The sequence below is a fragment of the Nycticebus coucang genome, chromosome 7 (genome assembly GCF_027406575.1).
Source record: "Nycticebus coucang isolate mNycCou1 chromosome 7, mNycCou1.pri, whole genome shotgun sequence".
In the NCBI taxonomy this organism is placed as follows: domain Eukaryota; kingdom Metazoa; phylum Chordata; class Mammalia; order Primates; family Lorisidae; genus Nycticebus; species Nycticebus coucang.
Genome location: NC_069786.1, coordinates 137,274,733 through 137,301,052, shown reverse-complemented (window position 1 = coordinate 137,301,052; position 26,320 = coordinate 137,274,733). Strand labels below are relative to the sequence as shown.

The 26,320-nt window shown below is 45.3% G+C and overlaps 1 protein-coding gene and 1 pseudogene across 11 annotated transcripts in view; one reads left to right on the top strand and one right to left on the bottom strand.

The window, feature by feature from the left end:
• FARP2 (FERM, ARH/RhoGEF and pleckstrin domain protein 2) overlaps window positions 1-26,320 on the bottom strand; it is a 141,216-nt gene that overhangs the window by 60,049 nt on the left and 54,847 nt on the right. For all 11 annotated transcript variants that reach the window (XR_008381222.1, XM_053597221.1, XM_053597220.1 and 8 more), the window contains 6 exons: window positions 25,758-25,862; window positions 23,351-23,393; window positions 22,168-22,246; window positions 18,971-19,068; window positions 16,495-16,609; window positions 9,618-9,765 (listed from right to left, as the gene is read on the bottom strand). Coding sequence is in view for 10 of the 11 variants with exons in the window: in XM_053597221.1 (XP_053453196.1) it covers window positions 9,618-9,765; window positions 16,495-16,609; window positions 18,971-19,068; window positions 22,168-22,246; window positions 23,351-23,393; window positions 25,758-25,862 (588 nt within the window). In the remaining variant the exon portion in view is untranslated. The remainder of the gene's footprint in view (window positions 1-9,617; window positions 9,766-16,494; window positions 16,610-18,970; window positions 19,069-22,167; window positions 22,247-23,350; window positions 23,394-25,757; window positions 25,863-26,320) is intronic.
• Window positions 10,710-11,362, top strand: LOC128590107 (60S ribosomal protein L9-like; annotated as a pseudogene).

The following is a 26,320-nucleotide window of genomic DNA, read 5'->3' as shown; positions in this document are numbered from 1 at the left end:
TCTGTAGTTGTTTTCTGAAAATTTAACTTGAATACATTAAGCAGTTTGACAATCTGAAGCTACACAAATGTGTCCACAGTGAGAAGTCTCCCTCTTGCAGTTCTACCGTCTGCAGCTGTAGTTGCCCTTCTTGGGGGCCGTAAACATCGCCAGTTTTTTTGTACCGAACAGTGTGTGTATTATTCTGTTGCTTTTCCCCAAGTAGTAGTGTATTAAACATACTTTTGAACCTTTTTGCCATATAATGCTGTTTCATGTTTGAGGATGCAACAAGCATCTTCCCCCATGTGCTGCCCAGTACCCACAGCACAGCCACAGCACAGCTGCACCACCATGTACTTAGCTGGCCTTCTAATGGTTAATCCCTAATACTTTATTTTCATTTTTTTTTTTAGAGACAAAGTTTCACTTTGTCACCCTCGGTAGAGTGCTGTGGTGTCACAGCTCACAGCAACCTCCAGCTGTGATTCTCTTAGGTGATTCTCTTGCCTCAGTCTCCCAAGTAGCTGGGACTACAGGCGCCCGCCACAACGCCGAGCTATTTTTTGTTGCAGGTTGGCTGGGGCTGGGTTTGAACCCACCACCCTCGGTATATGGAGCCAGCACCTTACCCACTGAGCCATAGGCACTGCCCCATTTTTTTTTTTGGAGACAGTCTCAAGCTGTAGCCCTGAATAGAGTGCCGTGGTGTCACAGGTCATAGTAACCTCAAACTCTTGGGCTTAAGTGATTCTCCTGCCTCAGCCTCTCAAGTAGCTGGGACTACAGGTGCCTGCCACAACACCTGGCTTTTTGTTGTTGTTGCAGTTTTCATTGTTGTTTTAGCTGGCTGGCCCGGGCCGGGTTCGAACTCACCAGCCTCAGTGTATGTGGCCTACCCACTGAGCTACATGCGCTGCCCTAATCTCCAGTACTTCAATATTACAAACAAGGTGAAATAAAAAGTTATAAGCTGAAAATTTTACATTTCTGATAAAGGACTATCCTCATGAGCACGGCAGCGCATAAAGCAATTTTTCTATTTTGCCACAATCTAACAGATGAAAAATAGTATCCTCCCGAGGACATGGTAGGTCTTGTGTTTCCACCTCTTCTATCCCTGGAACTGATTCAGTTTCTTCTCAGTCCCTTTATCCTACAAATGTTATACCTATTTCTCATGATAGAGACTCTCAGCTGTCAGGCACTCCCCAGGTATCTGCATGCATTTAAAACGAGGCTTTAGGACAGCTAGAGTTTGTATATCACAGCAAAGTCCAGTTCCCAGTGGATGCTAAATCTATAGGAAACTGATGAGGGACAGGCTATCTGTGTGGTCTTCAAATGTCTCTCCCTAGAATTATTGTTTGAAAGAGAAAAACTAGTAACCATGTAATGGAAGAACCAGAAAACACTAGGTCAAGATTTCGATCACCAGTGAAGAAAGATGCCATCGAATGCCTCCAGGTGTGATAGACACTCTGAAGGGTGTGATGTCACTTGGTGGGGGGGAGAGAATCTTTCCTTTTCATAAGGAAACATTTGACCAGCTACAAATGAGGAGTCTTCTATTAAAAATAAAAAAGGGGGGGCGGCGCATGTGGCTCAGTGAGTAGGGCGCTGGCCCGATATACCGAGGGTGGTGGGTTCGAATCTGTACCTGGCCAAACTGCAGCAAAAAGATAGCCAGGCATTGTGGTGGGTGCTTGTAGTCCCAGCTACTTGGGAGGCTGAATCGCTTAAGCCCAAGAGCTGGAGGTTGCTGTGAGCTGTGATGCCACAGCTCTCTACTGAAGGTGACAAAGTGAGACTCTATCTTTAAAAAATAAATAATTAAACTAAATAAAGTAAAAAATAAAAAAAGGGCGGTGCCCGTAGCTCAGTGGGTAGGGCACCAGCCACATACTCCGAGGCTGGCGAGTCTGAACTCAGCCTGGGCCTGCTAAACAACGATAACCATAACAAAAAAATAGCCAGGCGTTGTGGTAGGTGCTTGTAGTCCTAGCTATTTGGGAGACTGAGGCAAGAGAATCACTTAAGCCCAAGTGTTTGAGGTTGCTGTGAGTTGTGACACCATGGCACTCTACCCAGGGTGGCAGCTTGAGACTCTGTCTCAAAAATAAATAAATAAATAAATAAATAAAGGATTGTTGTTCAATACGGTTAACATCATAAAAGATGAGGAAAATCTGGGTACAGTGGTCCCTGCCTGTAATCCTAGAACTTTGGGAGACCGAGACTGGAGTATCATTTGCGGCCAAGAGTTCAAGACCAGTCTGGGCAATAATGAGACCATTTCTCTATAAAAAAAATACAAATAAATAATCAGCTAGAGGTGGAGCACACTTGTACCCTCAGCTACTTAGGAGGTTGAATCAGGAGAATCATTTGAGCCAAGGAGTTTGTGGCACAGTGAGCTGTGATTACACTACTGTCCTCCAGCCTGGGCAATCGAGCAAAACTCTGTCTCAAAAAAAAAAAGAAAGAAAGAAAAAGAAAGTATCCCAGGTCTTCTCTTGAAGAAGGAAAAAAAGAAAAAAGGCCATGGAAATGTTTCAGATTTAAGGAGACTGGAGACATGACAGCTAAATGCTTTGTCTCATCCTAGACTGGGTTCTGTCTTGGAGAACGCAAGCTGTAAAAGACTTCACAGAGCCTGTTGACAAAACTAGATATTGAATAGTAGGTTAGATAAAAGAACTGTGTCAGTGAGGCCAGTGGTATCTGCACTGTGGTTATGTCAGGGAGTCTCCTGTTTTTAGGAGACATACAGCAAAGTGCTGGGGTGAAGGACCCTTGGTGAGTGCAATGTGCTTGCAATTGCTCCAGAATATACTGTGTTCGAGTGGGAGCAGGAGCAGAAGGGGGAATGCAGGTGACAGAGCACAGCAACAGAATAGAAGGAGCAGATGTCGGTCGAGGCAGCCTGGGTCAAAGACCGAGAGGGCTCTGGGAGCTATTCCAACTCTTGCAGCTGCGCTAAGTTTGCAAGTGTTTCCAAATGAAAGTCACTGAAAGGGGCATTGCTAAGACACTGCTAGGCTGCTCTCCACACAGGGCTGGGAGCTGGTAGAGACCTAGGCCTGCCATGGGCGTGTCAGTGTCAGCACTGGCAGGGCCCGTGTCCACCACTGGCCGGCCTCTGCAGAGTAGATGCTATTCTTCAGTTTCCCAGTGTTGGCCTGATGAGGGTCCCACGGAGGCTAGGACAGGAGGGCCTGCCCTACCATTCTGACTGCAGCTTCCCTTCTTTTTCAGGGGAGACCAGACCCTCTAGCACCATTGGGAGCAGCGATTTGAGCTCCCGCCTGGGTATGCATTCTCCTCACATAGATGAAACCAGGATGTGTTTCCAGCTCCAGCTTGGCCCTGGCCGCCAGAGGTACCCACAGTGGCAGACGCTGAGCCCTCCCTGGGTTCCTGGGGATATGGCTGCTTCGAGGCTTCCCTGCCACAGGCTGTTAGATTTCAGCCTCTTTTATGCCACAAAGTCTGTGCTCACTCATTTCTTCATTTCCCAGCTTCCAGAACTTTGCTGATACCCTTCATCTTTTGCTTTCTCATTCTTTGTTTTCATGGATTCAAATGTTAAAAAAATTCCTTCACTGGTGTTCTGGTGGGGGTTTTGAGGGAGTAAAAATAAGTGTATATATTTGATCACCTATCTTTTTTGATTGTTTTGAGACAGTCTTATTTTGTGGCCCTCAGTAGAGTGCTGTCACATCATAGCTCACAGCAACTTCAAACTCTTGGATTCAAGTGATCCTCTTGCCTCAGCTTCCTGAGTAGCTGGGACTACAGGTGACCCCACAATGCCTGGCTATTTTTTTTTTTTTAGAGATGGGTCATGCTTGCTCAGGCTGGTCTTGAATCCATGAGCTCAGGCAATTCGCCCGCTTCAGCCTCACAGAGTGCTAGGATGAGCCACTCCATCTGGCCCTGATCACCTGTTTTTTATTTTTATCTTTGTTTTTGAGGAGAAGGAAAGAGAAATTTATTAGTTTGCTAGAAAGTGAGGAGGCTGGCGGACTCTCAGCACCAGAGTCCTGCTCCTGAGCAGAAGTACAGGGCTGTGAAGGGGTATGTTCAGACTAATCCTGTCTTCAGCTGAGGTGATCTCCCGACCTCCACTTGGATTCATCCCATCACCTGTGGCACAAAGAATAAAGGGCACTTCCCTGCCCCTACCAACTGCTGGGCTGGGGCAGGGATGCAGGGTTTTTTTATTTTTATTTTTTGAGACAGAGTTTCACTTTGTTGCCCTTGGTAGAGTGCCATGGCATCACAGCTCACAGCAACTTCAAATTCTTGGTCTTAAGTGATTCTCTTGCCTCAGCCTCCCAAGTAACTGGGACTACAGGCACCTGCCACAATGTCTGGCTTTTTTTTTTGGTAGTAGTTGTTGTTGTTTGGCCGGCCCAGGCTGGATTTGAACCCGCCAGCTCCAGTGCATGTGGCTGGCGCCCTAGCCGCTGAGCTACAGGTGCTAAGCTGGGATGCAGGCTTTAGTTACCCAAAAGGAGTGGGGGAAGTTTTAAAGAGTCAGAAAGCACTTTTACCATTTTTCTTAGGCCACTCCCTTGGTTACACACTCCCCTCTGTCAACTTCACCCTCTGTATTTATGGGAGGAGGGCAGAGGTAGTTACTGAGCTATTTCCTGCTGTACTGGAGCGATGTTTTAGATGGACGGTCAGCCATGAGGACTGACAAGGTAAGAAGGACTGTCACCTTGCACACATTGCCCACTATAGGGCTGGGCTGGGCTAGGAAAGGAGCAAGGGACCTCTGAGTGCAGAGCTGTTAGTTGAACTCTGTAGGTGATCTGAGAGACTGGCTTCTGTAAATTCAGAAACCATGTACAGAAGTATGCAAACTTGTATCAAGCGAGGTTTAGAATAACACACCCAGCAGTAAGACTGATCAATAGAGACCATAGCTTGGAAACCCTCACTAAGGAGCTGTCCCTCTTCCTACAGACAGACCATATAACCAAGAAGGATCAGCAAAAATACCAATATTTCCCTTTTTCCCCCAATAGATAATTTAGATCACCTCAGGATGGCCCCTCCACTGGGGCCTCTTTACTTTGGTTTCCCTTGTTAGAGGTGCTTCACAGGGTCCCTCTGCTTCTCTGCTTCCAACTGGGGCAGGGACCCCAAAGAGGCAAACTCTTGCATGGTGGTTGGCACTCAACCCCCTCAAGGTGGGGGCTCTGCTCACTTGCTGGGTCACCTCTACCACAAAGGAGCCTCCATGATGCCTGTGTTTGGAGAAGAGGAGTCTATGGACCTCTCTGTGACCTGCGGGCCTTGTCTAGTTCCTTGGAAAAACGCTTCACCCAGTTCCTCCTCCCTCAGAGAAGCTCATGGGCACCCACAGGAAGTGGTCTGTGAGGAAGCGCTGCTGAGCTGCCTGCCTGCGGCATCCGCCACCTGCCATCCTGTAGTCCTCTGAGGCCCGTCCCTGCTCTGTGGTGCTATATGTGTGCAGGACACTGGAGAAGACCTTTCTCGGAGGCCAGCTCCTACTAGGAGCTGATCTCAGAGTGAGTTCCTTCAGATGGTTCTGGTAACTTCAGATGCTCCTTTCTTCTGTTCGGGTAGGACACACCTTTTCTCAGCTCTTGCCAGTGCTGGCTTCACAGTCATCTGTACAGTGTCGTTAGAGGCTGGGGGTCCTGGCACGTGCTCAGACTCTCTGGCACAGGACTTTGCATGCTTTCCATATGTTCTGCACGGCCTTCCTCGCTTTTGGCAGCTTTCTTCTTGCCAGAGGTGTAATGACACAGGTCTACAGAGGCTGCACCTCCCACAGACCTGCTCAGCAGTGGCACCTCCAGCAGCTTCCCAGCCTGGGACCATCCTGTGGACTCAGTGGTGCCCTCACAGTGAGTTCCTGTCGCTGGTGGAGCAGCTCCTGGTATTCTTGCTGCTTGCCCAGGTCTGCCTGGCCCTGCTGTGGGTCTCTCCGATATCTCCTCTCAACAGCTGCCTCTCCATTCCTTGGCTCTCTGGTGCCGCACGCAGCTGGTATGGGGGCCTGGGACACTGCGGGAAGGTGCGAACCCCCCACACTGCTTCTTCCTATATGGCTTCGCACCAATTGAATTGCCCTAGTCAATTTGCACCTGGGGCTTCTATGGGGATATTTGGGCTGGAGCTACTAGTGAGTTGGGGCCCTTGGGCCCCCTCCTTCATCATCCAAGTCCTTTCAATTGTCTCAAAGGATCTGTGGCTGGCAAAGCTAGCAGAATGTGCAGCTTTTACGTTAAAGGCCATATTAACCAGCAGAGAAGGATTCATGCTAATGGCCTTGTCCTGGCCATGGGTGCCCCCTGGCCAAACTGAGCCCCCCATTGGGTAAGGAGAGTCCATTCCTGACACCGAGTCATGACCTCATGGACATAGAAGAAGAATTAGTTTGGGTGCCCTCACTGTCCCTCACACAGTACCAAGATGGGGCGGTGGCAGTGTCCCTCCCCTTGCTGTGCACCGCTCAGCAGTTGGCCGCAGGTGCCAATCCTTCCAGCACTGAGGCCGCTCCTGGGCTGCGGCCCTTCCTGGCATCGTGCCCCGGCTGGCTGCACAGCTCTGGCAGGGCAGGAGGACCTCATTTATCAAAAATATCACAAACACCAATCATTTCATAAACCATAAACAACAAGTTTACCTCAAGCAGAGAGTCTGAGGATCAATATTCTGACTCTATAGCGGCAGGTTGGCCATTTGGGCTCTGAATTGTCTATGATAAATTTGTCCTTAATAAAAACTTTTTTGTCGAGACAAAGTCTCACTCTGTCGCCCTTGGTAGAGTGCTGTAGCATCATAGCTCACAGCAACCTCAAACTCTTGGGCTCAAGAGATTCTTCCCCCTCAGCTTCCCAAGTAGCTGGGACTACAGGTGCCCACCACAACACCTGGCTGTTTTTAGAGATGGGGCCTTGCTCTTGCTCAGGCTGGTCTTGAACCTGTGAGCTCAGGCAATCTACCTGCCTCGGTCTCCCAAGTGCTGGGATTATAGGCATAAGCTACTGAGCCCAGCCCAATTTAGTAAAAGCTTATACACAAGAATTGGCCATCCTAGAAAACATGGCATTCCCGCAATACAAATACTTGTAAGTAGAGGCACCATAAACCAACTGGGATGCTGAGAGGGATTTTTCTCCTTGTCTTTATTTTTAAAGGATTTCCTTCCCATTCTTTTTTGAAAGCTCATTTATCTACAAATGACACAGTTCGGTTTCCTCTTTTCACAAAACTGCAGAAAGGCCAGTTGAGATTAATTTTAGGAGGAAGAGGCAATGGAGAAGAAAGAGCCTTTGGAATGTATCTCCCAATCAAAATTGGCGCCCAAACAGCAGATCTCTAGGAAAAACCCAACAGCTCAGAACAAACCAAGGAAAAGCAACTACCCTTCTCCCTTACACTCCAGACAAGCAGTACCACAAGGTGAAAATTCACCAAATGAGTGGTATAATAATTCACAAACTGCCAAACACAATTAATCCCCAACATGAGTAATAAAAAATGTCACGGGCTGTCACGTGAATGGGGTCTCCATTTAATAGCCGCCCCTCTCACACTCCAGCATGAATATCAGATTTCTCCTTCCATGTGGGTTTGTAGCTACAGCTGTAAGTTACCACTCAGCTGAAGTTTTCCCCAAGGGACAAACCATACAGGGGATCCTCAACACAAAATGCCATGACTGTCAAACAGATGGGGGTCCAAACAGGACAAATGCCACCCAAATGGTGCTTCAAATGCCACAGGGCTAGAAGGTTCACAAACGGGAATCCAATGAGGATGATCCCAAACGGCTGGAAGGTTCAAACCCCTCCCCAAATACTGGCCTAGTTCCCCCAGCTCCCTTATTCCTTGGGAAACACATATGAGCTCTGAATTGAAACTTTATTCCCTAGTTCCACTCAGTCTCAAGACTTACATCCCCAAAAGGTGCCATAAAACAAATGCCCTGATAGGGCTCTGAACAAACACCCTGCCATAGCGATAAGAGTTCAAAACCCTCTCTAATGGGTGGGACCGTATCCAACAAAAGGAGAATGTACCCAACAAAAGACCTGGCATCTGGACACCCTCCAAATCCATTTTCTTCTCAACTTAGTTCAGGTTGTGGGGAGGTGTGTCTACTTTAGGGAAATATAGATGTGAATTCCCTGGAGCCAAAATTGGCTCCTGCAGCTGCTAGGGCCGTCCCTTGCTCTGTCATCTTGAAAAGTTGCTCCTGCCTGTGCAGACCCACGGCTGTGACCCGGGGCTGCTCTCTGCCTCTTCCAGCAGTTGGGGGTGCTAGTGGGCCCATCAAAGGACACCAAATTCTGTTACTGTAAGTTTGGCACTTGCCCCAAGGCCATATCAGAACAACAAGGACAAGTGGTTTGAGGAGAAGGAAAGAGAAGTTTACAAATCTGCCAGCAAATGAGGAGGCTGGCAGATTCTAGTCTCTAAGTACCAGCCTCCTCAGTCTCCTATCTAATCTGAAGTTTCTAGTCCCATGCCTTTACAACTTCTTCAGTCTTATCCTTTTCTGGAAATATGCCAAGGGCTCAGTTTGCAAGTGTACCACATAGGAACTGTCAGCAGGGGCAGGCACGGTCTGCTAAAGCTGGTCTCTAGCATGAATGTTTGCTATTCTCTAATAATACTGAGTATGGATAAAACACATTAACATTCTGGGTTCAAAATTAAATGCTTTTCTAACAGGAAATTGAAATTTGATGGCAAGGTTAACAATAATAAAGGAACAGAAAAGGAAAAGCATGGCTCGATCAGGGAGGCCTGAATCAGACCAACTCTTTCAGGCTAACAGGAGGCCACAAAAGGAAGAGTCGTCTGCGCAGCTTGGGGGACCCCACGGCAGTCATCATGAAGCAGACTCCTCAGGATGCCAATGGGAGCCACCAAATTTAACAAGGGCCTGTGATGAGAGTGCTCTCAACACATTTAGTTTGGGTAGGAGAGGGCACTGGGAGCCTTTAACCACAGTTTTCAGAGAGGTAGAGGCCCAAATAAGGAGAAAAGTTTCTAGATTTCACTAGCTGTCACCATCAAGCTTCTTTGACACTGCGAACCCCAGCACACAGTACATAACCACAGACAGGACTGAGTGGGTTTTGACAACCTCTCATGTAACTGTGCACCCAGGTATCACACTTCACTTTCCCTGAGACACTTCCAGGCACAGAGTGCCCTCTGATATTTTCTAGTCTATTCTGTTTTGTTTAACTGATGGCCATAACCCATTACAAAGCTCTCCTAGTCCAGTGGCACAGTAACTACTTCACAGGGAAGGGCCAGAGTCGCAGTTCAGTACACTTAAGGGGGCAGTGGGCAGCCCTGGTGGGGGAGGAAAGAATGGGGAGTCCAGGAGATCACTGGACAGTACTGGAGTGTGGGGGTCAGTCTTGTGAAGCAGTAGGCTCCATGACAGTGAGGATCATACTTGGGTTAGAGGACAAGAGAATCGTTCTCTTGCTGTGGAAGAAGTCAGATCAGGTCACACGCAAAGCTCCTCTTCCTAATTTAAGACCTCATTCATCAAAATAAATACTTACCACAATGTGTAAAAGCAAAGCCTGCCAGGCTGCAGTGCACCACCCTGTCCTGCCCCCACCTACCTGGAACACGAGAACACCCATGTGGGAAACCGCCAGGTTGATCTTGGAGCCTTCTCTGTCAGAAGCTGTGTGGAATCTGATGCCATACATTTCTAACTTGCGAGCAATTTCAAGCACCTGGAAATCTGACTCAGCAGGTGTCTGGCCCCTATAATGAAGGCAAGTACAAGCATATCACTAAGAACACTCAATTTCTGAAAAAGCCAAAAGATATTAGAGAAGTGATCAGGAGAACAAACAAAACAAACAAACGAGGAAAGCTTTGGTTTTCAGAGATAGATCATGCACCCCCAACACGCCAAACCTTCAGACAAAGAAATCATCACTTTCCTTCTCTTTTATAATTTACTTCATAATAGGTGATTGTTTCCTCTGTATTCATTAGATACTTGGCCTTACGATTTGCTCTTGACAATGACAGGGTCATATGCAAACATATGCAGGCACAAATATTAAATCAGAGGAAACACCACAGATAATTTTATTAAACCCATTTCAATGCTTTAAAAAAGTATTTTCAGGGTGGTGCCTGTGGCTCAGTGGGTAGGGCACCGGCCCCATATACTGAGGGTGGTGGGTTCAAACCCCCACCCCCAGCCAAACTGCAACAAAAAACAGCTGGGCATTATGGCAGGTGCCTGTAGTCCCAGCTATTTGGGAGGCCGAGACAAGAGAATTGTCTACTGAGGGCTATAAAGGGAGACTCTCTCTACAAAAAAAAAAAAAAAAATGTATTTTCATAATGTGCAATTTTAACTATCAGAATATACATGTGTGCTAGGTGTTAAGGGGCTGAAACCTGTGAGCTCAGCACTTTGGGAGGCAAAAGCGAGAGGATCATTTGAGGCCAGGAGTTTGAGGTCGCAGTGAGCTATGATGATGAAACTTGCACTCTGGCCCTAGTGACAGAGTGAGACTTTCTCTCAAAAACAAAACAAGAACAAAAACACTTTTGTAAGAATGACAATATCAAATAAAAATATCATTGCCTAAACAGTTAGTTTTATCCACATAAAGGTCTCCCAGCTCACAACACACTTATCAAGCCCATGGCTAATGGTGGCGTGGCAGGGAACAGAAAGCACAGTGCACCACTGAATAGCTGGGAAGACGCTTCTCTGGGGTTCCAGGTTCAATGCCATTAAGTCTTTTTTCCCTTTTCTTTGCTATATCTACTGTGAGAGTGAAGACCATTGCCAGCAATCAGACCATCAACATTCCAGAAAATGTTGACACCACTCTCAAGGGATAGACATTACAGTGGAGGGTCCCAGAGGAACCCTGCAGAGGGGCTGCAACCATATCGATGTGGAACTCAGTCTCCCTGGAAAGAAAAAGAGGCTCCGGGTTGACAGAAGGTGGGTAACTTGAAAGGAGCTGGCTACTGTTTGCACTGTATTCACGTATCAAATGTGATCAAGGTGTCACACTGGGCTTCTGTTACAAGGTTTGTGCATGGTCACTTCCCCATCAACGTGTCATCTGAGAGAATGGTCTCTTGTTGAAATATGAAATTTTGGGGGTGAAAAATAGATTCGCAGGGTTTGGATGAGGCCAGGTGTTACCTGTTCAGTATCTCAAGTCTAGAAAGATGAGTCAACTCTTGGAGGAAACAACATTCAGCTTGTTTCAAATTCAGTTGCTTTGATCCAGCAAGCCACAAAGTTAAAAACAAGGATATCAGACAAATTTTGGATGATACCTATGTCTCTGAAAAAGGAACAGTTCAGTAGGCTGATGAGTAAGATCTAAGAGTTGTCCAGCTCCATCAAGATGCCAGGTGATTTGTAAGACTTATTTGTAATTTTAATGATTCAGTTCATTTCTTCCCTTCTTCCAAATGCCTGTTGTTTTTTTGTTGTTGTTGTTTTTGCAGATTTTGGCCAGGGCTGGGTTTGAACCCACCACCTCCGGTATATGGGGCTGGCGCCCTACTCCTTGAGCCCCAGGTGCCGCCCAAATGCCTAAGATTTTGAACCTTTAAGAAATAATGCAACTATTTGGATTATGCCGTTCCTGTGATTTCTATTCTTGGACTAAAATTTCCGTTTTTGGAATACTACATAGACACCTATCACCTATCAATTTTAATCATCATTGTCAACAAGAAGGAACATCTAGTAGGTGGCATAACCGCTTTGTAAGAAGTTCTAGGGCGGCGCCTGTGGCTCAACGGGTAGGGCGCTGGTCCCATATGCCGGAGGTGGCGGGTTCAAGCCCAGCCCCGGCCAAAAAAAAAAAAAAAAGAAGTTCTAATCCTGGAAGTTATACTTATTTGTAAAGCTACCTGTGAAGATTTTTGATTTTTTTTTTCTTTCTTTCTTTCTAACTGTCTGTGGCTGGCTTTCCATACATCCCAGCAACGGAGTTCTCTAACGCCTACGGAGTGAGCCCTGACGCAGAAGCTGGCTGTCCACGCACGGATGTGCGCTGCTCTGTAGCTGAGGGGTGGCTGTCTTTCTGGCCTCACCTTGTTTCCCAGGATAAGTTGGGGGAGCTTTGTGCCAGATGGCAGGAGACTGGTTATCTGAGGCCAAGCGAGGCTCCCGCGGCGCTGACGCATCGGTCCACCTGGGCGGGATTCTGACTTAGAGGCGTTCAGTCATAATCCCACAGATGGTAGCTTCGCCCCATTGGCTCCTCAGCCAAGCACATACACCAAATGTCTGAACCTGCGGTTCCTCTTGTACTGAGCAGGATTACCATGGCAACAACACATCACCAGTAGGGTAAAACTAACCTGTCTCACGACGGTCTAAACCCAGCTCACGTTCCCTTTTAGTGGGTGAACAATCCAACGCTTGGTGAATTCTGCTTCACAATGATAGGAAGAGCCGACATCGAAGGATCAAAAAGCGACGTCGCTATGAACGCTTGGCCGCCACAAGCCAGTTATCCCGGAGGTAACTTCTCAGAAGGGTCAGGAGGCTGTGTTTGCATGGTCTGTTTTAAATATAGATTTTTAACTTTCAATGTATACGTCAATAATCCACTTATGGAGAGGAACCAGGAATTTGGTGTCTGAAGAAAAATTGTACCTTCAGAAACCTAGGACATATTTCAGAAATCTTCAGCAGTTAGGAAACCTCCATTTGAAAGGACAAGTAAATAATATTTAGCTATTTATTTCCCATTAAGTTTGTACATCTACAGAAACACCAGTGACCATTATGCACCTCCAATTTTGAACAGCCAACTTTCAAATCTTTTTTTCAATCTCAAAGACCCAAAATAAATATGGTAAAGTCAAGAAAAACACTTCTTTACTGTCCTGTTCAGTGACTTTAACAGTGTAAGAAATTTATGACTAAATAAGGTACAATGTTATTGTTAGGCCGTTCTGTGTCACCACAGAGGAAATACCTGAAACCAGTAACTCATAAAGACAAGGGGCTTATGTGGCTCCTGGCCCTGCATCTGTACAAATAGGGCAGCAGCGTCTGCTTCTGGTCAGCACTCAGGGAGCTTCCGAGCAACGTGGAAGGTGAAGGGGAGCAGGTGTGTCCTGTGGTGTGAGTACAGCAAGTAAAGGGAGGGTACCCACTCTCTTTTATTTATATATATATATATATTTGTTTTTTTTTTTGAGACAGAGTCTCACGATGTTGCCCTTGGTAGAGTGCTGTGGTATCACAGCTCACAGCAATCTCAAACTCTGGGGCTTAAAGGATTCTCTTGCCTTAGCCTCCCAAGTAGCTTGGACTACAGGCGCCCACCACAGTGCCTGGCTATTTTTTTTGTTGCAGTTGTCACTGTTGATTTTAGCTGGCCCAGCCAGTTTGAAACCGCCAGCCTCAGTGTATGTGGCCGGCGCCCTACCCACTGGGCAACGGGCATCGCCCTCCCAACCTCTTTTAAATAATGGCTCTCTCATGAGCTAACAGAACAAGAACTCACTGCCCACTCAGGAGGACAGCATCTGTTAGGACCCAAATACCTCCCACTAGGCTCCACATCCAACCTTGGGGATCAAATTTCAACATGAAATTTGTGGGAGGGCCATGTATCTAAACTATACCAATTGTCTTAAAAAATTTACCCACAGAATAATTAAAGGAAAAGGCTGTGTAATAAGCCTTTTTTTTGAGACAGAGCCTCAAGCTGTTACCCTGGGTAGAGTACCAGGGCATCGCAGCTCACAGCAACCTCCAACTCAACTCCCGGGCTCAAGCAATTCTCCTGCCTCCGCCTTCCAAGTAGCTGGGACTACAAGTGCCCGCCACAACGCCCAACTATTTTTTTGGTTGCAGCCATCATTGTTGTTTGGCGGGTCCGGGCTGGATTCGAACTCGCCAGCTTAGGTACATGTGACTGGTGCCTTAGCCACTTAAGTCACAGGCGCTGAGCCTGCAATAAGCCTTTGATGCCTGTGGTAGACGCAGTCAGCGCACATACTCAGTGAGCACCAGAGACGCACAGCCAAGCTTCCTGGCTCCCCAGGATCCAGGGTTATCCCTGCATAGGGCAGAGCACTTGACCCACCCTTCTCTTATTGGCTTTTCAGAGTTTTTAGAGCATGTTCTTTAAGACACACACATTCGCAGGCACACATATAGAATACATACAGAGGCACACACAGGCACAGGCACAAGTGTGTACACACGTGACCATAGCACACAACCCACATACGAGCACATACACGAGCCATCCAAACCCATGCACAAGGCACCATTGAAGACATGTAAGCGTTTTTTGTACACACAAACATACCTGCATACACACAAGTACCCTGAGGTCTAACTCTTTGGTCCCTTCCACAGGTAACACTTCTTCACTGCACTTTCAGTGCACTTGAACTCAGAATCCACCCTCAGCACTCACTGAAGCTGAAAGCCACAGCTACCACTTTACTGCGAAGCTCACAGACACGCTCGTGTCCCACCTCCCAGGCCTGCTGATACCCTCACCCCGAGGGGCTATGGCTGCTTCCCTAAAACCCTCTCCTGGCACCTCTGTGCCCCACGCTCCTGGTTGTTCAGGGCTCTGTGGGCATCTCCCCTTTACTCGGCCTCTCAAGGCTAGCTCTGCGGGGTTCCTCCAGGGTCTACCTCTCTTCCCTGTCTGCATCCACCCTCTCTGTAGCTAATCTCATCACTGCGTGTGCTTACCTGCAAACAATGCTCTCTTCATCATCCCCAATCCATGTGTTCCCTGGGGCTGTCTCCTCAGTCACATGCTTCCCAGTACAGTCCTAAAACACGTGTGCTCACATCCGGCCCACTCTGTGTCTCAGCAGGGAAGACCCTCTCCCCAGCTCCAGGAATAAATCCTGAACCAGTAACCCTCCTGGAGGGAAGGGCCTGTAACTCAGGCTGACACAAAGAGAGGACCCTTGCTCAGGTCATCAGAGTCTGGATGGGACACTCAGAACAGCCCCAATTTCCTTGCTACCAGCCAGAATAAAGGTGTTGGGGAAAGAGGCCAAGCCAAGGACATCTAGGAACGTGCAGCTAGAGCTCTAACACGCACTGAGATGGCAGCTTCCTCAAGATCAGACCAGGTATGTGTCAAATGGTTTATGAAGTGAGTGTATGATGCCCCATAATCATATCATAGTATACAGTTATGATTTAATAAAAAAAAAAAATAAATAAATAAATTAAAAAAAAAAAAAAAAAAAAAGATCAGACCAGGTATGTGGACTCACAGGTGCCCTGGAGTGGCATCCAGGACAGAGCTCTCCATATGCACCCCTTTCTCTGCACACGCCACATGGGGGGTTAAAGGTCACATGCAAATACTTGTAAGCTCTGCCTGCCATCACCACCACTGCACCTGTGGCACCAGCCAGCACTTCCACGGACCTGAATTGATCTGTCAGGGTCATGTGGAGCCTCCCTCCCCTCCCAGGCTGGTGTTTTGCGCAACATGCCTACCCCTCCTCCCCAGCATCCTCTCTCTCCTTCCTGTGTCCTCACTGCACCCCCCCCACCCCAAGTAGGTGCTACCTGTTGTTTTCGCTCATAGTGTGTGGGCCATGCTCTTTTTCTACACTCCAATATTCTCACTTGCAGGGACATATTTATGTTTCCAGTGTCAGCCACAGAGCCAGGTGCACGGAAGACACTCCTCACTCGGGTGCTGTGAGTAGGAAAAGCCCCACGGTTGGAGTCTTGGTCTGGGCTGTTCTTACCAGCCTGCAAGTGCTACAATTACAGCCACTGATGTGCAGTGGCACTCAAACTTCACTGAAGGTGCAAAAGAGCAGCCATCAGTAGATTCCAGTACAGCTTTAACTGCCTTCCACCATCCGACAAAATAAACTTGAGTCTGAACAGGCTGCCTCATGAAAGCGGGGCTGAATCTCAGAGTGACTGTCTCCAGGTGAGCTCTCCCTGGTGACAAAAGTTCCCACAGCTCTTCCCACTGGCATCTTTCCATCCCTCTTCCCCAGCACACTTGCTCCAGGTCTCCTTTAATCCAGAAAAACATACCAGTGTCAAGGTCCTGGAGAGATCAGAATATGGCGAATCAAAAAAATGTGGCTGCCAGCACCCAACACAGGCAGATGGCATTTGCCGCCTTCCTCACCACAGTACAGGCTGCTTGCCTGTAGAGGACCATCCTGACACACTGCAAGGACACAGCTGCATACCTGCCCAAGTCAGGACACCACATCCCACTTGAGAACATCCTTCTCTCCAGCCCCCAGGGTCTCTACCAGCCTCTCCTAAAGCAGCTCACTTGGTAGCTGTGAGGGTGTGACCTTTCCGTGTGGGCCCAGCTACCTCTGGGAGGAACAGTTTGCAGGCCCTCGTGTTTGTCAGAACCTTAGAGAAGTTTTAGGGTGGCTCCCTTTGGTTATACAGCATTTAGTCATTACTGTATAACCAGTAATTAGGAGCAACGTACCCACAGCCACTTCTGACCGACTTACACATGCTTCCGGTGGAATTCTAGTATCTTCTCCACAGAGCGCTCCTGGCTGGGCAAATACTCATTGGCTTTGAGGTGCTCTCGATCCAGCGTTTCATCATAATCTCCTATTTCAGCTGAGATGAGAAAGTAAAAGTCAGTACTTCTAATTTTTAAGTAAACTACAAATATTTGCATGTGTCAATATATAAATTAAAAGTAAAAAAAAATTATCCTAAATCTGTAGTTTAATATATTCCTAAAAAAGCAAAAGTTTTCATTTTATTTTTCCAAATATTTTATGCTGTTAAAAGGCAGGTGAAGAGAATTTTACCTGACTCAGAGAACAAAGACTGTGATGAGTGATCCCAGGGAGGGAAACAGAGTCGTGAGTTTAATGTGTTTTTTTTTTTAAAACCACACTTTACATATAAGTTGTCTTTTTTTTGGCTTTTTTATTTTATTTCGTTGCTTATTTTTTATTTCTTTACTTTTTTTTTTTGTAGAGACAGTCTCACTATACTGCCCTCAGGTAGAGTGCTGTGGCGTCACACAGCTCACAGCAACCTCTAACTCTTGGGCTTACGCGATTCTCTTGCCTCAGCCTCCCAAGCAGCTGGGACTACAGGCGCCCGCCACAACGGCCGGCTATTTTTTGTTGCAGTTTGGCATATGGGGCTGGCGCCCTACTCACTGAGCCACAGGCGCTGCCCTATTTCTTTACTTTTTTTTGTTGTTGTTGTTGAGACAGGGTCCCACCCTATGCCCCTGAGCAGAGTGCAGTGGGCGTGGTAGCTCACCACAACCTCAGACTTGGACTGCGGGCACCCCGCTGCCTCAGCCTCCGGAAGCCGCTGGGATTACAGGTGCTTGCCCTGGCGCCCGGCTGGGTTTTTCCATTTTTTTTTCATGAGTCGGGGTTTCACTGTCGCTCAGGTGAGCCTTGAACTCCTGAGCTCAAGCGATTCTCCCTCCTCAGCCTCCCACAAGGCTGGGATTATAGGTGTGAGCTACCGCGCCCGGCATAAATTGTCTTAAGACTACTATGAACAGGATAATGTATTTTATTTGTTTCAGGATAATGTATTTTAAGTCATTTTTTCCTCCAGGCTTCTCAAATTCTTGAGGAATAATGTCTCTTTCTAATCTCATGTATTTTAAGGCTACAAATGTTTTAAAAGCAGCAGTAAAGGCCAATAATTGAAAGCAATATAGTTTGTTTTGAAACAACCTCAAATTCACAGAACAGCTTACAATGTGGGGGTGCAGGAGCGTCTCCTCCTCACCCCTGGAAAGTGAGCTCATGTCCAGCTTCAGAAGGGTTTCCCAGCACGGGGACATTCTTACTCCCAATCACAGTCTGACACTCCGATCAACAGAGGGGCCACCAACTGCTGTCCTCCCTCAGACTCAGACGTTGTTCACATTTTGCCAACTGCCCACTTTTCTTTGTTTACCAAAGACCCAGTTTTGATTTGGCTAGTTGGACTCATCATGCATTCAGCCGTCACATATCTTGAGGGCCCTTCAGTCTGCACAGTGCACATCTGAAGTGGAAGTTACAGGCGGACCAGTCTTAACAATGTGATGGCCCAACAGGCCACAGAGAACCTCCAGCAAGTGGTTTTGCCACAGTTCCAAAGAATGTGCTGTAAAGCCATCTGCCTACCAGAGAAGTCTTCGGGCCAAATGAAAAGAAAACAAAGTTCCTTTGAAAATTTTTATTAAGGATAGTCAGTAAATCGCATGGTGCAGGATGGCAAACCCACGACAAAATCTGCATTTGAAGAAGGCATGTCTGGGGAAGGACCAAGGAAGCTATAAATGACCCATATACCAGTTAATTCCCCAAATTTCTGACACTTTCTATGTCATCTTTCTTGTATTCAAATGAGACATTGGTCTGTGCCAGAAGCTGAGCCTCTGGTCCACAAGCAACGTGTTTCCCTCTTCCTCTTCCTGCAGCTGCCAGTTTTGTGAGCCATCTGGGAGGCACATGACCATTTCTCCAAACCTCCTCTTTAACACTTCTCACCATTTATTTCTAAAGTAACTACAGTTCTTCACATATTTCTGAACCATATCTTGGTCTATGTAACATACTGAAGAAATGTTTTCCTTTTGCTTCAAGGTTAATGCTTAGCTGATCATTGAGGACCATAACTTTTATCCTACTGAGGCCCTTTTCAGAGCACGCTGATAGTCTGGGAGACAGTCTGACCCCTCGACTGAAGATGTATTATTAAGATGCATAAAGGCACAAGTGAAAGACAAGCTAAGAGAATGCACGAGGCTATATACAGACTATGGCCTTGACTGAGATCTGCCTGGAGAGCTCCACTTTAAAGAAGTTAATCCTCAGTTTATACAAAGTATTGGGGTCAGGCTCATTAACTAGGAATGTGCACAGCACCTAAGCACAGTCCCCAAGCGCGGGTGCCCCTGTGACATCACAGCAGATGGTCCCAGTCCCAGTGGGGGAGACCCCAGATACTAACACTGCAGAAGATGGGATGTTAGCAGGGCTGCTGTGGTTTCGGCACAGGTTAAACGCTGCTCCAGCAGGTCTCTCTTAAGTTGCAAGGCAAACAAATACCTAGAAGGGGGGGTTCAAAACAAGACACAGATCAACTCCAAATGTGCTGTGCATAAAACATAGACATATCTCTACAGCAAGAGAGCACACAAGCAGGCCAGGACTGGGGGCTCATGCCTGTGATCCAAGCACTCTGGGAGGCTGAGGTGGGTGGATTGTCCTGAGCTCAGGAGTTTGAGACCAGCCTCAGCCGGAGTGAGACCTCATCTCGAAAAATAGCCAGGTGTTGTTGGGGGATGCCTGTAGTCCCAGCTACTCAGGAGGCTGAGGCAAGAGAATTGCTTAAGCCCAAGAGTTTGAGGTTGCTGTGGGGCTGTGATGCCACGGCACTCTATCCAGAGCAATAAAGTGAGGAAAAAAAGAAAAGGAAAAAAAGCACACAAGCTCCAAGAAACAGCATCAACACACAGTGAGCAAAATGCAGGGCCATCACCAAACAGGCAGTCACAAAAGGCCTGTCATGCAACAAGTGGTCACCAGCTAGAGGTCGGATGACACCAATTCAGCAGACTCACACAGCAGAGTGTAGAAAGTGCAGAGCACACAGAGGCCCCCAGCATGAAACGCGGGAAGTGAAGCCAGCCTTCTCGAGCATAGCACATACTGCATAATTATACTATCTGTACCAAGACCTTCAAGGAGGAGCTTCAAAAATTCATTTTACTCCTGTAGACATACAAAACTACATACACAATTTTGTATGAAACAGCAAAAATATATTGTTAAGACACAGCTTAAAAGTGGCTATGCTATTTTTCAACAGATTGATAATATTTGGTATTGGCTCGGATACAAGAAACAGGTACTCTGTGGAACATTATTGGTAAGACTGTACCAAGAGAAGGCAATCTGAAAATATTTACATATTCATTTGCTTCATCAAGCAATGACTGGGCATGTATTAGGCTGCAGGCTCTATGCTTAGAGGTAGAACACAAGGGTGAGTTAAGACCAACTCCCTGACTCTACTGGAATCTACACTCAAGCAACCTATTCAAATTTACCACATTCTCTTAAAATTTAAGACACACATACTCTTTAACTCAGCAATTCATTTCTACGACTCTTTTTCATAGTAATATTCCAACCCAAAGGTATGTGATGATGTTTCTTTGCAACACAATGAGAAAAATTGTAAACAATATAAATATCCACAAACATGAGAATGGTTAAATAAATGAGGTTACGACCACATATACTAAGACAGAAAGATGTCCACCACATGCTATTAAGTGGGGGGAAAAATTAACCTGCAGTGCAGGATGAATTATTTGTTACTACTTTGTAACATAGTAATTGCTTTAAAGCCTTATGTTTACAGTTCATTGTGTACCTGTGCATTTATCTGGAAGTGTTAGTACTTGCGGAAAGTAGGGTGGGTTAGGGTAATAATGGAGACTTTTACTTTTTACTCTACATGGGTTTATAATAATAATAATTTTTTCTTTTACCATGCATGTGCACATTTTATAAATTAAGAAAAGGACCTTCTTCAAAAAGATGGAGAAAAAAGGACTAACTACAAAACTGACTTTCTGGTATGAGTCCTAAGACTTAAACCCAGCATCCTGAGTCAGGGACACTCTCTGTTACTCATTGTTTTTCAGTGATATATGTTTTGTTTATTTATTTTTTATTTTTTTTAGTGATATATGTTTTAAACCAAATCCCTCAAAAGGGACTTTTTGGTAGATGTCAGACCTTTAATATACTATTAAGATACAATCTGTGTTCATTCATAAAAATACTCTCCCATCCTTGGCATTTAGTTTCCTCAACTTACAACATGAGAAGCAGAACATGATCTCTTCATTTCCTCACAGCTGACATCCAGCAATTTCATGGTGTTAAAATGATCTACAAAAACCTTAAGAGGGAATTCACCTGCCTCTTGCTCTGACCTCAGTCAGCACTGTAGCACTGGCAGGGTAGATGAGATGCATTAAAAAAAAAAATAAAATAAAAGACACCCAGAATTCATTTACAAATCCACTTCCAGCCAGAAAGGCTAAAACATTACTCTGCTATAACTATAACCTCATAACCTCATATTATCTTATATCTGACTTTGGGTTGTGAGTTGGTATGTATGTATGTACGTATGTATTTATTTGAGACAGAGTTTCACTTAGTTGCCTTAGGGTTGAGTGCTGTGGTGTGATAGCTCATAGCAACCTCAAACTCTTGGGCTCAAGCGATCCTCTTGCCTCAGCCTCCTGGGTAGCTGGGACTACAGGCACCTGCCATAACGCCTGGCTATTTTTTGTTTAGAGATGGGGGTCTCACTCCTGCTCAGGCTGGTCTCGAACTCCCGAGCTCAGGTGAACCACCTGTTGTCGGCATCCCAGAGTGCTAGGATTACAGGTATAAGCCACTGTGCCTGGCCTTGGGTTGGTTGGTTTTTAGGTTACTACTTTATTCTTGATTATAAAATTAATAGATGAATGAGCATAAAACAAACAAACAACAACAAAAAAATCCAAGGAAAAATATTTCTATAACACTACTGCCCAGATGAAACAACAGTTAACATTTTAAAAAGTCATTTCTGCAAAGAATCAAGCTTTAATTCAAGAGTAGCACAAAAGAAATCACCTGAAATATTTCTGTTCTATATATTTACAAAGACAACACACAGGTACTTCTCCCAAATTAAGTGTATTTTGTTGGTTAATATGTGCCTATATGGGCAAGGTTACTAAGAACTTTATGAAAATGCATAGAAGTATGCTCATGTGGAGCATACTTGGTTCAATATGCTCTTGGTTCAATATTATTCATTCCATTTTGTTGGGGTTTGTTTTTTGTGTGTGTGTGGAGAAGGCCTGGGCCGGATTTGAACCCGCCAGCCCCAATACATGGGGCCGGTGCTCTAACCACTGAGCAATAGGTGCCCAGCCATCCATTCCTCCTTGTAATAAAAACCTCTCTCCCAAGTCCTATTCACATTTGTCTTTGTTCAAGAGTCAGCTGCCCAAATGCTCCTTTTCACTCCTCTCTGTTTATGCTGCTTTTCTTGTGTACAGTGGGCTCACTCCTTCAGTGAGCCTGTGCTGTGGGAGACAGCAGGTGAGCACAAGCCCTGCCAGCTCTAGTCACCTCGTGTACTCTTCCTGCAGCTGACCAGGATCAGGTGGGAAGAATTTTACTGCCAGACGGAGCACTGCATTCTTTGGCCCTGTAAAAGGAAAACGTTTAAACTTCACAAGGACAGTCTCTGTGGTTACTCATTCCACATATTACTGTATAATTGAGCTAGTGCTTTCAAATGAACTGTCAAAGCACATCTTTTCAAATAAGATGATATTAAGAAATTTCTTATACATGAACTTACGAGTCCTAAGTACAAATCACATACCAAAGAGAAATTTAGAATCTTTTGCATTAAGCAGACATTGCTCAAGAAAAACTTCAAAACAAGTAGGAAACTGCATATTAAATTTAAAAAATTTTTTTAATTGAGGTTTTAGGAAAAAAGTGATAAAAGTTAAGGTGTTTATACTATTAGTAGTAGTAATTATTTTTGAAATCCATATATGCTTTAATGAAAGAAAAACATTATCACCACTTACTATACTGAACTAGAACAATCTGATCACTGTCAGAAAAGGCATAAAATATTAGCTAATCTGAATATCTTCATGTAACTGAATTTTAATAACACAGCCAGGCTATGTTCCTCAGAGAGAAAAGAGCAACTATTTTGCGGAAATGCCGCAGCAACCAGAGTCACTTCTACCTTAGCTTCCCTCCTCAGCTCAGTAACAGAAAACTATGGGTGATTCAGACAGCTAGAGACTTCATCCTAGACAATTATACAAGAAGAGTTAATATCTGCCTTCATTTTTAAATTTCATAAAGAGAGTAGCAAAAATAATTACGTTCACAATTATGTTTATAGTATTAAAACATTACTATTTTGATAAAATGCTAAAGGAGGAATCTCAATGTCTTTTCAAGGCCTAACATAAAACTGCATACTTATTTTTGCAGATTGTCCAAAAATTAAGGTATCAACTGTATATACCATGAATTTCAACTTTGCAGCAAGTCATCTAGAACCATCTGATTTAATTTACTATTCCTCTCACCCCTAAACTGGTCTCCTACAGTTTAAAAGCAAACAGCAAAATGACTCCCAAGTTCATCTGATGTCAGCAATGACTTCACTGCTATTCACACAGTGGTGACAAAGAATATCTGAATATGCCCCGAATTTGAATACCCCAGGACAAAGCACCTTAAATGAACAGAATTTTGAAGAGTTAAACAAAGGACTTACTTCGTATTTGCCTAATGATGGGTTTCATGGGTTCAAGCCAAATCTAAAGAGGATTTAATAGAAGAGATCAAATCTATTAAATAATTCCTCTACTTAATAAGTATGCTATAAAATACAAGTATTTATAATGAAGAGAAACTTTTCCAGCAGAATATTTTGACTCTAATTCCCTCACACATGTGTAGCATCCTGATAAACCAGCACCAGAGAAGCCCAGAAGTGGCTGCTCTGAGTAGCAGGGAGGGTGCTGACGCTGCTGCCATTCGGGATGCCTCCATCAGACAGAACACAGCTGCTCATATGCATCGGGGGTCAATAGTTACTTGGGGGTATTTAACACCAACTAAATATTTAGTACATGCTGCATTTGTAAACCATAAACTGATGAGAAGGGTACTGGGTAAAAGAGGATGCTGTGTCATCAGAGCACACAGACTTGGGTACACATGGCCATCCTGCTAAGGGTATCTGAGAGGCCAAACAGAGCTTACAACACTGATGTGCTTTTTTAACTAATGGGTTGATGTAGGTTTCTTTAAAATAGTTAAATCTATAAATATTAAAACTCCATCCCAACCCCTTTTTTTTGACAGAAGTCTCACTCTGTGCCCTGGGTCGAGTGTCGTGGTGTCACAGGTCACAGCAACCTCAAACTCCTGGGCTCAAGTCATCCTCCTGCCTCAGCTTTCTGAATAGCTGAGACTACAGGTGCCTGCCACAGCACCCAGCTAATTTTTCTATTTTTAGTATAGAAATACTGGTCTGCTCTTGCTCAAGTTGGTCTCAAACTCCTGAGCTAAAAGGATCCTTCTGCCTCAGCTTCCCAGACAGAGTGCTGGGATTACAGGGGTGAGCCACAGTGAATGGCCAAAATGCCACACTCCCCCCTCCCACAAACAGTTTATTACAGGAAAAAGAAGGTAGCTATACAAAGTGAACATGCAGAAGAAAGCTATGCAGAATGACACAAAATGAAAACACATTCCAGAGGGAGAGGAGTCTCCAGGAGTGAAGAAAGAACCAAAATTCTATACTTTTTACGATTCTTTATCTAGGGAGGTGCCTGTGGCTCGGTGAGTAGGGCACCAGACCCATATGCTGAGGGTGGTGGGTTTGAACCAGGCCCCAGCCAAACTGCAACAAAAAAATAGACGGGTGTTGTGGTGAGCACCTGTAGTCCCAGCTACTTGGGAGGCTGAGGCAAGAGAATCACCTAAGCCCAAGCGCTGGAGGTTGCTGTGAGCTGTGACACCACTGCACTCTACCCAGGGCAACATAGTGAGACTCTGCTGCCAAAAAAAAAAAAAAAAGTATATCCAGTTAAGTTTACCCAAAATTCACTTTCAAAATGATTTTCAGATTATCCAGATTAAGTAGAATGATTTTGAAGTAATTCTTTTTCTATTGTCTATAAGATTTGTCATGATCTTTTTTTTTTTTTTTAGAGACAGAGTCTCATTTTATCACCCTCAGTAGAGTGCCATGGCATCACACAGCTCACGGCAACCTCCAACTCCTGGGCTTAGGCGATTCTCCTGCCTTAGCCTCCCGAGTAGCTGGGACTACAGGCACCTGCCACAACACCCGGCTAAGCATGATCTATTTTTTGAAATTATCTTGTATCTTTTACCTTTAGTTATAAATATTAGTTGTCTATTCTTTGATACTTTGGGAAAAAGAACAGTAAGTAGTTAATTGATGACTCTATACTGAACCTCAGAGTCAAAGCATTCTATAATAGACATATTCTTATTTGACAATGAGAATGTTACTTTCTTTGCATTACTATTATTATTATTGCTTAATACTTTGTTGCAAAAAAAAAAAAGATTTTCGTGGGTGGTGCCCATAGCTCAGTGGGTAGGACGCCGGCCACATATACCGAGGCTAGTGGGTTCAAACCCAGCCCGGCACAGCTAAAACAACAATGACAACTGCAACAACAACAAAATAGTCAGGCGTGTGGTGGGCACCTGTAGTCCAAGCTACTTAGGAGGCTGAGGTAAGAGAATTGCTTGAGCCCAAGAGTTTGAGGTTGCTGTGAGCTGTGATGCCATGGTACTCTACCCAGGGCGACAGCTTGAGACTCTGTCTCAAAAAATAAAACAAAACAAAACACCAAAATGATTTTCATGTAGGATATACTAGAGGTTGCTTTTATAATTTATGAAGGAGTTTCCTTGGCATATGTACTAATGGACAGAACAAATTTGGAAGGATACACATCCCCTATAGCTAACAATGAAATATTTTAATAGCACACCTTTGATAATAATCATGTGCCAATTATAAAACACCTTCTTGCATCATTACAATAGGTCCCAGAAAGCTCTCTGTGCACACCACCTCACAAACATCCTACAACACACCTCCAGCCTGTTTCTGAAAGTAAATCAACAGCACATACCCAGCAGCATCGGATGTTCTGAAACTCCAGCCCGAAGTAGTCACACTCTAACAGGTTCAAACGCTTCCAAACTTGTGTCAGTAGTACCTGTCCATCCCATTTGGGCTGTGAGAGGAGAGATGGGAAGAATCATGAGCACTGAGATCTGTGAAAATTGTGCATAACCTACTTTCCACATAAGACCTTCTGCAGCCTCTGGCTTCACTTTGCCCGCCAGCACCCACATAAGAGTTACAAATCACAGCAAATAAAGAAGTCTGAGGCACTTGTGTCAAAACTGATACCAGAATAAAGCAAAAGTAATTCCTTCCATTTTACACTTTTTTTTTGTTTTTTTTTTTTTGAGACAGCCGTGGTATTACAGCTCACAGCAACCTCAAACTCTTGGGCTTAAGTGATTCTCTTGCTTTAGCCTCCCAAGTAGCTGGGACTACAGGTGTCTGCCACAATGCCCGGCTATTTTCTTTTGCCGTTGTCATTGTTGTTTAGCTGGGACAGGCCGGGTTCGAATCTGCCAGCCTCAGTGTATGTGGTCAATGTCGCACCTACTGAGCTGTAAGCAC